At 50.2% G+C, this 15,781-nt stretch overlaps 1 protein-coding gene across 3 annotated transcripts in view; it reads left to right on the forward strand.

Moving 5' to 3' along the window:
* P3H2 (prolyl 3-hydroxylase 2) overlaps positions 1 to 15,781 on the forward strand; it is a 123,297-nt gene that overhangs the window by 101,725 nt on the left and 5,791 nt on the right. For 2 of the 3 annotated variants that reach the window (XM_073359044.2, XM_073359045.1), the window contains exons 4-12: positions 317 to 448; positions 2,472 to 2,614; positions 3,698 to 3,787; positions 5,049 to 5,089; positions 6,658 to 6,752; positions 13,050 to 13,177; positions 14,375 to 14,470; positions 14,569 to 14,719; positions 15,202 to 15,319. In XM_073359044.2, coding sequence (XP_073215145.2) covers positions 317 to 448; positions 2,472 to 2,614; positions 3,698 to 3,787; positions 5,049 to 5,089; positions 6,658 to 6,752; positions 13,050 to 13,177; positions 14,375 to 14,470; positions 14,569 to 14,719; positions 15,202 to 15,319 — 994 coding nt within the window. The remainder of the gene's footprint in view (positions 1 to 316; positions 449 to 2,471; positions 2,615 to 3,697; positions 3,788 to 5,048; positions 5,090 to 6,657; positions 6,753 to 13,049; positions 13,178 to 14,374; positions 14,471 to 14,568; positions 14,720 to 15,201; positions 15,320 to 15,781) is intronic. The other variant, XR_012160700.2, reaches the window with a different exon arrangement.

Here is a 15,781-nt window from a genome sequence, read left to right on the forward strand (position 1 = left end):
CACAGAGTAAAACATCAGACACCTGCAACCAAGCTGTGCCTGAAGACTATGTGCTTGCAAGATGTTCAAGACCTGAGTTGAGTTATGAGTCCTGTTAGAAAGGAACATGACAGAAGGCCCAGATATTGGGCATGGACAGCATGTTCCCACTGACTTCTCAGAATATACTCAGCAGCTTACAGGATGGGGCCCCTGTGTCTTTGGTCTACTTGTGCCATGAAAGTTGTTCTCCATAAACCCAGCTGAGTCCATCTCTCAAGAGCTGATCATCAGCCTTCTGAGCACAGACATTGTCATATCTCTCTCTCCCTTGCAGATCACTACATGCAGATCCTGGTGTGTCAACATGAGTGTGTCCGAGAACTTGCCACCCGTCCTGGGCGTTTATCACCCATTGAGAACTACCTTCCTCTCCATTATGACTACTTGCAGTTTGCCTATTACAGAGGTAAAGCTGGGTTTCTCCATTTCTAGCAGCCCTTGCTTGCTTTTGTTACTCTTTTCGGGTTAGTGGGGACTGCTTTAGTTGGGGATTTAAATATTCTCCTGTAGGGTGTATGCCATCACAACGTAATGGCACTGGCTAGCTTATGAAAGGAGACTCAAAGAGCTTGGCTTGTTTAGCCTAACCAAACAAAGTCTATAGGGAGATCTGATTGTTCTCTATAAATACATCAGAGGGATAAATGCCAGGAAGGGAGAGGAGTTATTTAAGTTAAGTGCCAGTGTGGGCACAAGAACAAATGGACGTAAACTGGCCATCAACAAGTTTAGGCTCAAAATTAGACAAAGGTTTCTAACCATCAGAGGCGTGAAGTTCTGGAGCAGCCTCCCAAGGGGAGCAGTGGGGGCAAAAAAACTAACTGGCTCCCAGACTGAGCTTGATAAGTGTATGGAGGGGATGGTATGATGAGACTGCCTATGATGGCATGTGGCCCATTGGCAGCTGCCAGTAACAAAAATCCACCCTGGCTGGAGATGGGACAGTAGATGGGGAGGGCTCTGAGCTACTGCAGAGAATTCTTTCTCAGGTATCTGCTTGGTGGGTCTTTTCCACATGTTCAGGGTCTAACCAATCACCGTATTTGGGGTCTAGAAGGTTTCCCCCAGGTCAGATTGGCAGAGACCTCTGCAGCCTGGGGTGTGGGTCACTTGCTGGTTTAAACTAGTGTAAATGGTGGATTCTCTGTAACTTGAAGTCTTTAAACCATGACTTGAGGGCTTCAGTAACTCAGCCAGAAGTTGGGGGTCTATTTCAGGAGCGGGTGAGGTTATGTGGGCTGCAGTTTGTAGGAAGTCAGACTAGAATAGATGGTCCCTTCTGACATTAGTCTATGAGAGCATGAGAACCAGAAAATAAATCCAGTTAAAAACTGAGAGTGGAAGAGCCCTGCCTAGTGTTACTCTCCAAGCTGAATGAAGTGCAAAGAGTGAAGGGCCATATTTTTAAAGGTTATTTAGGTGCCTAAATAGGCACCAGGTGGGGGAGTTGGATGCCAACGCACTGTTGAAAATCCCACTGTGTGCTTATCTGTGTCTTTAGCCCCTAAATAAGCTTTAAAAAGTCTGGCTCTAAGTGCTTTTATAAAAAGCAGCATCACCAGCCTTATTTGCTCACAACCAACCACCACAAACTCATGAGATTGGCTTAACAATCATGAGATTCTTTTTTTAATGATACGTTTTGGGATCTTTTCATTGGCTTTCTGGTTTCTGAGCCTTTGGAGTTTGTGTTTCTGAGCTTTTTTACTGCAAACGCTAGGGCTATAAACTTCTCTTTTAACAAAAGGTAAACTGAGAATCTCCTGTAACAACCTAAAATAAACAACAAAGATCGCGAGAGTCGCAACAAAATCGCAAGCATTGGCAAGACCATAGAAATAATTACTTGTGCTTATTGTCGATAGTAAAACAACATGTAGGATAAGACAATGGTCTGTTTATTAAAAGCACCTACAATCGGTGTCCTAGAGAGGAATATACTAAGAGCCCGAGAATAAGCAAATGTGGCAATAAACAACATGAGAATCATAAATCCGACTTAAAACTGGGAGCTTGCTCATTTCTCATATTCACTGATTTCCATCCCCCTTATTTTCTCTCAGGGACTGTGGTCTGCTGCTGATTCCAGGCTTCTGTCCTAGCTCCGTCCCCTGATTTGCTGGGTGGCCTTGGAAAAGCCACATAACTTCTCTGTGCCTCGGTTTCCCCCTATGTAAAATTGAGATAATAAGACAGAGCTATTTCAGAGGGCTGTGGTGGAGCTGATTCATAAATGTCTATCATGAGCCTGGGGGCCATCAGGTGAAAGTCTGTACGAGTGAAAAGTCTCATCCATCCGTCTCTGGCTGGCTTCTTCCTTATCTCTCCTCCTAGTTAGCTGCAACACACCTGTCACCTCTGAGTCCTCTGGATCGGTCATGCCATGTAGTCTCCATGCCGTCCCCAACCTCTGCTCTGCTCCCTTGCAGTTGGCGAGTACATGAAAGCCCTAGAATGTGCCAAGACCTACCTCCTGTTCCACCCGGACGATGAAGCTGTCTTGGAGAACGCGGATTATTACAAGAGCCTTTTGGAAGAGGCTATGGACCCGGAGACCATCAAACCCAGAGAGGTAAGAATACATAAATGTATTGAAATTACCCTGCATGGCACCACAACTGAAGCATTGTTTGGAAGTAGCTCAATTGATGCAGCAATTTGGCAATCTCCTAGTACCATCACCGATGTTGAGGAAAGGTTAAAGGATTGTGGCCAGGTGGCTCTCTTGGTCACGTTCGGGATTAATGCCAGTGGCTGGTGTGACCGTTTTTAGCCAGATGACAACCAAGCAGGGGGGATGTGATGCCCACGTAGGTGTATGGCCCAAGGAGGGAGAGGGATTGTTTAGGAGGACAGGAGTAGGAGCAGTGTGATGAAATAGGATAAGGAGCATCCGGAGAACTCCAGACAGTCCCGGCTGTTAGTCAACTGGGGAAGTGGTGAAAGCCAGTCTTACCGCTTGAGTCATTTAAAGCTAAACTGGGCAAAGCACTCCAAACTGTTCTGCAGGGAACAGCTCTGCAGTAAGTGGGGTGGGGATTAGCCTTGTGTCAGATGACGAAACAGGACTTATTGAGTCACCACTGGAGGAAATATCTTTCTAGCAATAATTTTCCCATAGTGGGTCCCTTTCCCATGCTGGAGAATGCTCCCGTCACAGCCCTGAGAGACGTCTCCTCCTGCCAGAGCTGGATGTGTCTTAGATACTTATCTGGCTCCGATTTGCATAGTGCCCCACAATCGGTAAGGAATTTAGCCTCACAGCAACCCTCTGCAGTAGGGCAGGGCTGTTATGCCCATGTACAGAGGGGAAGGAGGGGTGCAGAGAACCTGAGGCCTGGTCTACACCTAAAATTTAGGTTGACCTAGCTTCTTTGCTTAGGGGGTATGAAAAATTCACACCTCTGAGAGACCTCGTTCAGCCAACGTAAACCCCAGTGTAGACGCCGTGTGGTCGTTTCTTCCAGCAGCCTTGGTACTGCCTCTCGGGGGCTGGGGCGGTTCCTCCAGCTACGGAAAACCCCTTCCATCACTGTGGCAACTGTCTGCACTTGTTGCCTCAGTGAATCGCCCGCGGTCATGCAGGAATCCTGAATTGGAGGCTCATGCCCTGACCAGCCTCACGCTTCCTTCTCCCTTCCCTCGGCTATTGCAGGAGGCTGCCAAGTTTCTGAGGCGTCATAAGCTGGAGTCTGACCTCTTGCAGACGGGAGCAACTGGCCTGGGATTCGCATACACTGAGCCGGTAACGACATGTAGCTCTTCCTTGCCATTGCAGTTTGTTAGTTCCAAACTTTGCCGCCTGATTTCAGTCTGGTTTTCTGTCCCCATTAGCAAGGCCAAGCATGTGAAGTGAGGGATGAGGTATGTCTCAAAGCAGTCTATCAACGTCCGTTTAAGTCCAGAAGAATGTATTGGCCTGACAAGCCATACAGGTGTTACCAGTGTGTAACAGAGACAGACCCCACCTGTTAGACCCCTGTCAGTGTAGTAGCTGGCTGTCTCACATTCTTTAATATGGGCCCCTTTTCAGTCTAGTTACAGACCTTTCAGTGATGCTCGTCATGTTTTTGTCATCTGTGAAGCACTCAGTTAAAGAACTAAACCTTCCAACATTCTTGTCTACTGGGGAAGTCATGTTAGCCATGTTTTGCTGTTGGGGAAACTGAGGCAGACACAGAGAGGCTAAGTAACTTGCCCAAGGGTACACAGGAAGGCTGTGGCAGAGTAGAGGATTGAACATGGGCCCCAGGCCAGTGTGTTAGCCATTGGACCATCCTTTGTAAGCAACTGAAGTAATGGATTTGCAGATTAGAGAACATCCTGAATGCCACTGGACTGCGACAGTGCTCCAAAGCCATGCACCCATGACTCCACCCATGTGGAAGTGCAGAGTGGAATATGCATGCAGATTCTTCACTCCTTTCCCTTCTGCCTCACCTTTTCTTTGGGAGAACCAATGCCACAGCCATTACGTGGGCTTTGTGCCATTTGCTGACACTGTGACCTGTATACCTTTCCCTCACATGTGGGGAGAGGGAATGGTCCTGATAGAGATACGAGGATCTGAACCCTCTCGGAGCAGTTTGAATGTCGATGTAGACTTCATAGCATGGCTTGTGGCACCTTAGAGACTAACCAATTTATTTGAGCATGAGCTTTCGTGAGCTACAGCTCACTTCCTCAGATGCATACTGTGGAAAGTGTAGAAGATCTTTTTATATACACACAAAGCATGTATTTTTTCATCGCTGGATGGAGAAAAGCGTGTGCGCGTGTGTAAGGCAGAGAGACCACTGCAGAGATGGTCCGAGAAGGGGAGTGTAAACGTGCTCCCTGGGCCACGCCAGCACAGACATCACCTGCGCGTTCCCAGGAAGCTGGTTTTTCTGCATTCCCATCTCCAGTGTTTAAAAACTCCAGTGTTTTGTTTTTCCTCCCGAATTGTTTCTGTGGGTCACTTTGATCATTCCATGTAAAGAACCCACCCCCCTCTCTTGTTGCAGGGCTACTGGAGCCGCTCCGGTGCCCGTCAGGACGAGCACAGGTAAGTCCCTGACCAAAGGCACAACCTTGTTTTCTGAACTGAAGGTTTCGCAGGAATGAGCACAGGGTTTTAAAATGGCCGCTGCTGTGATCGAGAGACCAGTCCGTTTGCTGAAGAGAGCCGAAGCGGTACCTGATGTTTCCAGTCCTGAACTCCACATAGCCCAGCAAGCTCAGTAACTCAGTGGAAATGACGGGTCCCTTTTCCATCTAGTTACAGACCTTTCTGTAGCACCCATCATGGTTTTATCTGAGTGTCTCACAAACATTCATGAATTAAACCTCCCAGCACCCCGATCTAGTAGGGAAACGGTGTTAGCCAGGTTTTACTGATGGGGAAACTGAGACACGGAGTGCCCAAGTGACTTGACCAAGGCTACCCAACCAGCCAAGAGCTAGAACCTGGATCTCCTCAGCCCCAGTGCTGTGTGTGAGTGCAGAGAACATGCTGCTCTCCTTAGAACACAGGGTTCTGAGACGCTCACATCTCATGCAAAGGATACCACCTCACCTCCATGCTGGGCCATGGGCGCCGGACTCCTTCAGAGGGGGGAGCATCACCTGTGGAAGCACTCATAGCCTTCCTGCAGCATGGAGGTGTTCCTGGGAGGTCCTAGTGTGTTTAGCTTGTGAGACCTGATGGGTGCATAGAGCAGGGTGCGGGGCTGCACATGTATCCCTGCAGTGCCTCTGGGTCACAGATAAGCTCCACTGATGAGGCAATATGGCATAGAATCATAGAAGATCAGGGTTGGAAGGGACCTCAGGAGGTCATCTAGTCCAACCCCCTGCTCAAAGCAGGACCAACCCCCAACTAAATCATCCCAGCCAGGGCTTTGTCAAGCCTGACCTTAAAAACCCCCACGGAAGGAGATTCCACCACCTCCCTAGGTATCCCATGCACAGCTGCTGCTCATAAACCTAAGGAACCTGCTCTGGGGAGCTTCAGTCTCTTTGGTGTGACTATTTGGTGGTACCTTTCAAAAGCACAAAATACTACCCCAAAGGTTTGGTTTTTGTTTTAAAAAGGTAGTTTGAATGGATTGTGACCCATGACCCCGGGGGCAATCCCGTGGTTCGCTAGGAGCTGTGCTGTTATAGGGACAGCACTGGATATTTGAATTATTAAACATGTCTGCCATGCTGTTCTTTTCCTCAAGTGCTAGTTTCTGGTGGTACCGGTTTAGACGTCAAGATCGTGCAACCAACATACAAACACTGAGGCCAGCGTTTTCAAAATAACTCATGATTTTAGGGGCCCAGACACCATAAAGGGTTTCCAGCAAGTGCAGAATTATGCCCTGCCAAAAAAAATCTGGTCTCTTTTTTGAAGGTGTCTCAGGTTGAGCACCCCAAATCCCTACTCTGTTTTGAACAGCGCCTCCTTTCCTTTCCTTTCCTTTCCTTTCCTTTCCTTTCCTTTCCTTTCCTTTCCTTTCCTGTGTGTGTGTGTGTGTGTGTGTGTGTGTGTGTTACTGATTTTTCTGGTGGCTGCAAAAAAAGCAGCATTCCCAGAATCTGAAACCCACTGAAAACTCATGGCTTTTCCTCTTCTCTCCGGCTCCCCAGAGTCCCCTCGGGTGTTAACAGTGAGCTGGCAGATGGTCCCGCACTGTCTCTGGAAAAGAAGCCTGCACCCAAAATGGATCGAGAGCTGCGGGAGGGTAAGTCTGCACCAAGGGTCTCCACCCAAACCAGAGGCTTTCTGTGAGCCATGAAGGCACGTATTCTGTCGCTAGAGGGAATGAAGCCACGGAGTCACATCCTAGTGTCAGCTGTGGGATTTGCAGTTCTGTTTGTTACAACCCTGCGTGACGCTGCCAAAGTGAGGGACCTATTGCTTTTGCCATCATGATGCCCTGCAATTAGGGCCTAATTCTGCAAGCTGCTGAGTGCTCTCCACTGAGCTCAGAATTTGGAGCTAGGAGACTGGATTAGGTGCTGCTCTGAAATGGCAGTTCCCATGTTGTGATTTATACTGATCCTGAGCACTATGTACCCTTAGTGCTCTGTGGCACCTTTCACCTTCCAAACATGGTCCGGCTGTTAATCCTCACACGTTACCCCTGGAGGCGAGTATTTTCCCTGTCGCCCGAAGTCGCACGCTGAGTGACAGTGAAGCATTAGACTTTTGGGGGAATTCCCAGCCCCCACCACTTTGCTAGCAGCCCTAGGCCTATCCTCTGATTCCAGTGAACACTGCATATTTGTTCTCCTTGTTCTCCTACAATTTCATATCTTGGCTTAGTTCAAGTTATTTCCTTTTAAAGCCTGGTAGGCACATTATCTGCAGGGGTTTCAACTGGTTCAGTGATTGTTTCCCAGTCAGAGAGACTAGCCATCAATTATTATACTAAGAGCTGAGCTTTTCCCTCGGATGATTTTGAAATCAGGTGTGCTCTTGCCAAATTCCAAAGCCATTCCTTCGCTTCAAAGCAGTCTGACAGCAAGCCAGCCATAGCAGATCTCCTGTCTCCACTGCTAAGCCGGCTCCATCTTGCTTGCTTGGGAGAGAAAATCATGTCAAATATCAGGACCTTTGCTCTGCTCTTTGGATGGGGCCAGGGGAAGGTTCTGCCCTCTGGCTGTCATTGTAACAAGATCTTGCAAAGTTTCCCGGGTAATCCTGGCCATTGCTCCCTTTGGAAATCATAGTCAGTGGTTGCAGTCAAAAATGATGCAGAGCATTAATAACACTGTGTGATCAAAACTAGAGGAAACCAACATTTGCGCTTGCCAGGGCCACATCAGCTATTTATTCAGATCATCAGCGGCTGAGCCCAGTTTGCGTGCAATGGAGCACATCGCGGTCACCGTCTTCCTTAATATCAAGGCACAACTCTCAGCAGCAACAAATCTCCCCCCTCCTGAGCTGAGTGTCCTGGCAGCCTTATACCACGTTGCATGTCCCTCCAGGGGCTGCGTTTGGCCCACCGTCGCCGTAAGTGATCAATCTATTGCTCTCAATCCCCGGCACAGCACAAGCAATGTAGGAAAGTCTGGTATTTGAGAGCTTTCAAGCAAGTTGCCTAGTACAAAAGCTAATTGGTTTGGTTTTTTGTTTTTTCTTTCTTTAATTTTTGTGCGAAATTTTCACTTTAGCTGAAATTCTCCAAGTTTTCAGGAAAAAACACGTACCAAAACTAAAAGATTTTCAGTTTCTGTCTTCTCCCCCCCCCTTTTAATTCCCTTTTTATTTTCCCTGTTTCCAGTGAAAAAAGGAGAGAAGAAAAGGAAGAGAAGGGGGGGCACGAGGAAAAAGGATTGGTTTTTGTTTGTAAAAAATCTGAAAAAACACTCTCCAAAAATTGGAAAAAATGGGTGTTATTTTTCATTCCTTTCAGAGATTTGCCCAGAAAAACCCTTTGTGACAGACTCTGTCCGGGACACATTTGGGACCTGATTCTTTCCTGTCCTGGCTTTGCATAGGCATAATTTCACTGAGCTCAGTGGACTTGCTGCAGATTCCCACATGTGTCATTTAGATCAGAATCTGGGCCCCCATGGTGTCTAGAAAGAAAATGCCAGTGACCTTGTTGCCCTGTTCCATTCCAGCTTGTTTTGATGCCTGAGATATCGGAGCCCCTCTGCTCAAGAGCATATAAAGTCTCGGGACACACTGGAGGCCAAACAAATCATTAGTGCAGTCACTGTGTATGTGTGATCAACAGCTTGATCCCGCTGCAGTTGTAACCACAGGCCCGGGAGGCTGGAGGAGCCTAGCCAAGTACATACCTACGGTGTGATACAAGGATGCAGTGTTTGCATTACAGCTCCCAAGGCGGCTGCTGTAAGTTGGCTGGGTCAGCTCTGTGCAAACTGGCTGTTAGGAACCTAAACACGTTTGTAAGGCCTTTTATTCCTTCAGGTTTTTTTTTGTTCTTTGATCTCGACCCACACTGGGCTCCTCTCTGCCAGGATAAACATCCCAATGTTGTAGGGTCAGCCCTGGCAGACGCCAAAGCCAGCCAACACATCACGAGCCTCTCCAGAAAATACTGCTCTTGAGGATGGGCTCCCAGAGTACCGGGAGGAAAGGGACGGCAGCTTCAGCTTCTCCACGCACCAAGCCACCTCCTGCCATCCTCGTTTCAGCCCTGGCCACACGGAGCAGGCACTCGGGGTGCAAAGATCATATTTGTTTTGAGCTAAGCATTCACCTGGCTTTGAAGTTACAGGCAAACCTTAATTCACTCGAATTCAGGTTTTACTGAAGATTGGTTGTGTCCCCTGAGCCTGGAGAGGGCACGAAGCAGGGCAGGAAGGGATGAGGATTGCCAAAGTTAGCCAAACTCCCCACCGTTAGCATTATTGCAGAAGCTGCTGGTTTCATTGCCTGTGGTGGGGAGTGCGCATGGTTTCCCCAGTCCTGAACATGATGTGGAGCTGCATTGCTGCAAGGCTTAGAGGCTCCACAGGGCTAGAGCTGCTGGGCTATGCAGAAATGGAGCTGCTGGATCTCCAAACAGCTGATCCTCAGAAGGTCTTGGTGTCTCCTGAGAATTTGAGGACTTGGGTTTTGCCTCTGAACTCTGATGCCAAACTCCTTTGGGTTGGCCACCCCCGTTTGTGCACAAAGTTGGCCAGAGGTTTGATTGAATGAATCTCAGAGCACATATTAGCTGTTAGAACTAATACGGCTCCTTTTTATTTTTGGCTGCAAGTGATCTGTTGTAACTGTAGCATACAGTTGGCATCATTCGTGGCTTTCCCCAGTGGATGGCTGGAATTACAAAAATATCGCCAAAAATTAAAAGCCTCCCAAAGGGACAACCATTATGGCTCCACTCCTGAATGGCGTGGGGTGGGGATTAGTAATAAAATCAAGGGATTAGGGACAGAGCCTTTCACTGCTTGGGACCATTGGTCTGACTCAGCTCCATGGAACTTGCATGGAAAGCTCCCCACTGATTTATGGTCAGTAGATCAGGCCCCAAATCTTGTTCACTTTACTCCCAGAAGGACTCCTGTTAGCTTCCACTGGTTGTTCCCTTGGGTGAAGCAAGCAGAATTGAGCCCTCGGTCAGCTGTTTGGTGGCTTATATGGGCCTGTCTGGGAAATATAACCACTGGGACCCCTGAAGTTAGATGACGATGACAAGGACCGGTCGCGTTCAGCATTGTGTCTGCTGGTCCTGGTTAAACTCAGAGGACTGCGAGTCAGAGCTCCTGGGTACCATTCCCAGCTGCATGGGACCAGTTAACCCCTTTGTGCCTGCCTTTGCCCATCCTCTAAGTAGTGATGATGATGCTTCCCAGTGAGAGGCTCGGTGGATGTCTGTAAAGTGTTTGGAGACCGCCACGTGAACAGCGCAAGGCCAGGGCAAATCCTTCGGTTTTGTAAAGACAATCTAGCCATGGGCAAAGCCCCAGCACTTACCCGTTTGCACTGTAGAGCTCACCTGCATGGTACATGCTGGGACCTGGCCCAGAGCAGGCGCCAGGTAGACCAGCACCTACAAACAGAAGGAAGATGAAGTTTCATGTTTGTGATGTAGCAGTGACCCTCCTTTCCCTGGCTGGGACATGCAGCACAGCCATGTCAACTTGCTGGCTATTTGTGGTTCACTTTTTAACAGCTCCATCCTGTTGAAGTTGATCTTCTGCCAGCAATGGGGAGCTACTGGAAGCACATCCAGAAGGAAGCAGTAACAAAAGCTTTCTTAGATGTGCCCACTGTATTGTGTATGTATAAGAGACGAACCTGATCCAGGAAGTTCAGAGCCCGGTTGGATAGTGCCCCGAGTGTGTGAGGTTTTGATCCAGGCCTCTCTTTCTGATCCATGCTGGTTTGTAATAAATATTATCCTCAAGCAACAAAACAGACCGTGAGGGATGCTCCCTTTTCCAGGAAACCTAAATCTTCTTCGCAGATCATTCCTCGGCAAGCAATGGGATCTCAGTATCGTGTCTCCTCCATTGGCCTGGGGCCCTTCCAAAACAGCAATGTGCTGCAGCTGACAAAAAAAATAAAAAGCAGCATTTAATAGTAATGTTCCATCGTGCCGAATTTCGAGAGAAATGCTGTTCTGCCACGGCCCGCTTTTTATTGCGGCGTTCCAAGAGCAGATCTGTTTCCCGTGGCTCCGAAGCGTTTCACCTTCCCCCCAGAGAAACATTGGGGTGAGGGTTTAGTTTTCGAAACACACAGACTTTTGTTCTCATTGTCTTGTCTTGTTTTTCCGTTTGAATGAGGGCGGCCTCATCCCGTGTCCGTGCGCAGGAGAGAGAGCCAAATGGCTAATCACTTCCCCGCTCCCTGCAAGGTAGGCGTCTGATTCGCCAGCTGCCTAGTATTGATTTGTGTTACCCTCGGAGCTAGGCGCTGTACAAACCCAGGACAAAAAGCCTGTCCTGGCCCCAATCTGCAGTGTGGAACGCTGGCCCATGGCAGACTTGTGCCAAGTGATGATGGCAGTATCTCCATACTATCAGGACAATATATTGCCCAGTATATTTCATAGAGGACCTCAAAACCAACCCAAGATATGACCCATTATGAACAGATATGAACCGATGGTGTAAAATCCTTCCACAAAAAAGGGATCTTGGCTGGAATCTCCAGGGAATACCACGTGAAACCAGTGTGTGCGCCCCACGGCCCAGTAAAACGTGCAACGTCTCGTGAGCTGGTGTTTGACAGCGCTCCCGCAGCCAAAGGATGCCGCATCACAGCGGCATCGTGCTGAGTCGCAGCAGGGCTGTGTACGGCTGCAGCGCCGGGACACCGTGATGAAGTTCTGCTGGCCCGAAATCATGTTAGTGCCCCTACGAGCTTGCAGGCCTGGAAAATGGGCTCTGCCCCAGAGCATAATGGGAGGGGGAGGTGCAGGCCAGCCTTCGTAGAGCAAATCCCAGCCAGGGGCTCTTCTAGCAATAGATAAACTAGGCAGCAGATACAGCTCCTCTGTCAGGACAATTTGAGTGGCATTGCGACCCTGCGTACCAGGTTGCAATGCCACTCTGCAATTTGGCCCGGCCGCCTCTCTGGCGTGATGGAAGGGCGGCTGGGCCAAATCAAGCCTACGAGGAGGGGGGCAGAACATTGGGGTTCGAGCAGCCTGCGATCACAGCCGTTGCCTTTCTGCCTCCAGCCCTTCCCAGGGCCTTTAGGAATGACCCCTTCAGTAATGGGACCTTGGGACGAGGAATGGTTTGTGATGCGCTAGCCCATGGAGGCTGCGTTTGGGAAGCCAGGCCCTTTTGTGCGAGCTGCTGCACACGCCTCGTGGGATGGTCCCTGCGCCAAGGAGCTTAGAACGTGGAAAACGAGAGACAAGAGAAGGATACAGCAAACTGGAGGGGACACAGTGTAGGGGTGAGACTACTGTGAGCAGCACAAGGGAATGGTCCCCAGTGGCACAGAACCGTCTCTTCCACAGCTTCCCTGTCTCCCAGGAGCCCTGCGTGGGGTGGGGGGGAGGAGATCCGCTCCGTGACCGCAGATTGGCCCTCAACGAGAGCTCCTGTCAGCAGCCTTGGGCTGGAATAATGCAGCTCGCTCCCAGCAGCCACAGAGTTTAAAAAAAAAAAAAAAAAAAAAGACAGAAAAAATGCTGATGACTATTCCCGGGGCCAGTGCGTTGAGAACGAACACAGTGGAAATTTAGGGTCGACTTTAAAATAGGAATTGGTTCTATTGGCTGCTCTGAAAAAAGCCAGTAAGCTGGTGTCCGGGGCCCCACTGCATCTCCGTGCAGCGTTTTAGAGTCTGGCCCGTGCATTGCCAAAGAGCCTGATGAGAAAGTGGGAATCTCTGGCACTCTCGCAGGGAGCGGATTTCACCTCTGTGTCTTTGTTATTGACACGAGGCCAGGTCCTGCTCTCCGTTACACGGCTGTGAAGCCAGGCCTCTGGAACGCCACCAAGGTGACCTCAGCTGGCCTGGTGCCTCCGTGTGACTGACAAGCCAGGGAAGAGGTGTCATGTTCAGGGTTGTTTTATATCTGTCTTTCCCGTAGGGGGTTCTCTGCTCTACAGCGACGTGAAGTTCATCTATAACTCCCAGCAGCTGAACGGCACGCAGCGAGTGCTACTGGATAACGTCATATCGGAGGAGGAGTGCCGAGAGCTGCGTAGAGTGGCCAATGTGAGTATCTGAGATGGTGGGGAGGGCTGCTGGGTGGAGGGCAGAGAAGGGGGGTTGCTGGTTGCAGGGAAGCCACGTGGGCAGAGGGTCTGGGCCAGGGAGCCATGTGGAGTGGGTGTAACTGTCTGATTTTGCCTAACTGCACAAGGCCCCCAGCAAACACAAAGAATGTGTCTCCAAATTCCACCCTCCCACATGCACGTAACCGCTAACGAGGTCTCTGGGAGTTGCGTGTGTGTATCCAGGGTCAGAGCTTGGCTTCTGCAACAGAACTGTGTGATCCAGGCACTAGGGGAGCATATCAAATGCCGTCTACAATCCCCACTGCCGGCCCGTGCTTTGACACCGATAGACACCAGCTGAGGATCTGGCCCACTGTGTTTGCCAGTTACATGAGAAGACCAGTTAGGGAATAGCCCACTCCTAAATAATCTCTTTGCTTGTGTTCCAAGTAACTCCTGAAGTGAGTCGAATCAACTCATTCACTTTTCCCCTAGTGGTGCAGTTTGTTTACTTTTTGCATTTCACTCAGAAGGAACAGCGATAGCAGCCAGCTGTTTTCACTAGCTATCTATCATTTTCTTCCTGTTTCTCTCTGCACACAGGGCCATAAGCTTTGAGTTCAACAAGACTTTTGGGGAAGGGGGAAACAGGGGGAGCCTTGAATCCCAGAGCCGATATTTTCATTTTAAAAAACTGGATGACATTTAAGGAAAGTTCATGTGTTGCGAGGATAATTTTCCATATTTCTTCCTTAGCAAAACTGAGCTGTGTTCTCTAACAATAATACCCAGCTTTTACATGGTGCTTTCAACCCATAGATCTCCAAGGACTTCACAGAGGAGATAAGACGATCTGATTTAGAGAGGGCACGGTGGTGGAGTGGCTTGCTCGAAAGCAGGGTAGTAGCTGAGCTAAACACAGAGCCCTGCACTCCTGAATCTCCCTGGGTTGTCATAGACCCATGGCGGCTTAATTGTCATTTCAACCAGTAACAATGTTGCCATCAGCCCTTAGCTGACGGTGCCATTGACGGTGACCAAAGCAGAATGGAACCCACCTGATTTCGTCTGTAGTTCTTATTGGTGAGGGTTCAGTATTTAGGGTGGGGAGAGCAGGATGAAGAATAAAACTGATTTGGGGTTTCTGCTCAGGATAACCGATATCCCTGACCTCTGCTCGTGTCATTTCTTCCAGGGGATCATGCTGGCTGGAGATGGCTATCGAGGGAAAACCTCACCCCACACTCCCAACGAGAAGTTTGAAGGGGCCACTGTCCTCAAAGCTCTCAAGGTGCGGTTTGCCCCTCTCTCCAGCCCCCGTGGCTCGGCGGGTGGCTCCGCCACCCTCTGGGCGGCCAGTGCTCACTCTGGTGTGTGATTGCCCTGCAGTTCGGCTACGAGGGGCGCGTCCCGCTGAAGAGCGCCCGCCTGTTCTATGACGTCAGCGAGAAGGCCCGCAGGATCGTGGAGTCCTACTTCCTGCTGAACTCCACCCTCTACTTCTCCTACACGCACATGGTGTGCCGCACCGCCCTGCCGGGTAAGGGGGCAGGGGCCGGCCTTGCGGCTCAGTGCTTAAGAAGCAGTCAAGAGGGAGGGAACGGAGCTGTTGTACGTACAACGATTTTGTACTGTCTCCTGCCTCAGAGATCCCTGCCCCACGTCCTCCCTGGAGGAAGCCACCTGCAGGGGGCATGAGTTGGTTCATTCTTTCGCTCTTCATCTCTCCTCGTCTGCCTCTCCTCCTTCCTCTCTCTCTCTCTCTCAGTGCCCCCCCTTGCTCTCCTTCACCCCAGATTGGGGTGTCTGTTCCATCAGGCTCATGGTGTTTCAAGTGAGCGCAAGGCAGGTGTCAATTCTTTGTCTCCAGGCTCCCCAGATTCCCCCTTTTCGCCCGCTGTCTTTGCATTTTTGCTGGCAGCGAGAGCCCTCCAAGTGCAAATGCCCCTGGGGGGAGCTGAGCTCTGAGACCCTGTCATGCTTATCTCATCTCTTCCTCTCCCCCCGCGTGGTACTGCCTAGGCCAGCAGGAGAAAAGGAACGACCTAAGCCACCCCATCCATGCCGACAACTGCCTGCTGGATCCCGAGGCCAGCGAGTGCTGGAAGGAGCCCCCGGCCTACACCTTCCGGGATTACAGGTAGGAACGCAGGGCTGAGATGCCGTGTGCCAGATGCAGGTGCCTGGCCAGGGGAAACAGACAGGGCATGTTCCTCGCTGGGCACCAGGTCGGTGGGGCGTGACCACAAGAGCCCACTTTGGCTCCGATGCCTGGTAAAGTTAGGCTGCCCTAGAGCCAGGTAAATCCCAGCCAGTGATGGGCTGAAGAGGCAGGCTCTGGATCCATGGTATGGTCGTGGTTCTAGGAGGAATTGGGGGCCAAGTTCCAGGCAGCGGTTGGCTGTGGCAGCCCCATGGTGTTCTTGTCTGTTTCGCCCGACGTGGCGGTCACCTCGCAAGGCTGGCCAGTCTGGGGAGATCGTCAGCACATCCGTGCCAGGAAGGAAGGATGCGTGTCCCTGCTGGGCTTAGATACAACCCAGAGGAGAGATTACCCACCCCCACCCCTGTATCACCGTCCCCCACATACCTGCCCCTGCTG

The sequence above is a fragment of the Lepidochelys kempii genome, chromosome 9 (genome assembly GCF_965140285.1).
Source record: "Lepidochelys kempii isolate rLepKem1 chromosome 9, rLepKem1.hap1, whole genome shotgun sequence".
NCBI classification, from domain to species: Eukaryota; Metazoa; Chordata; order Testudines; family Cheloniidae; genus Lepidochelys; species Lepidochelys kempii.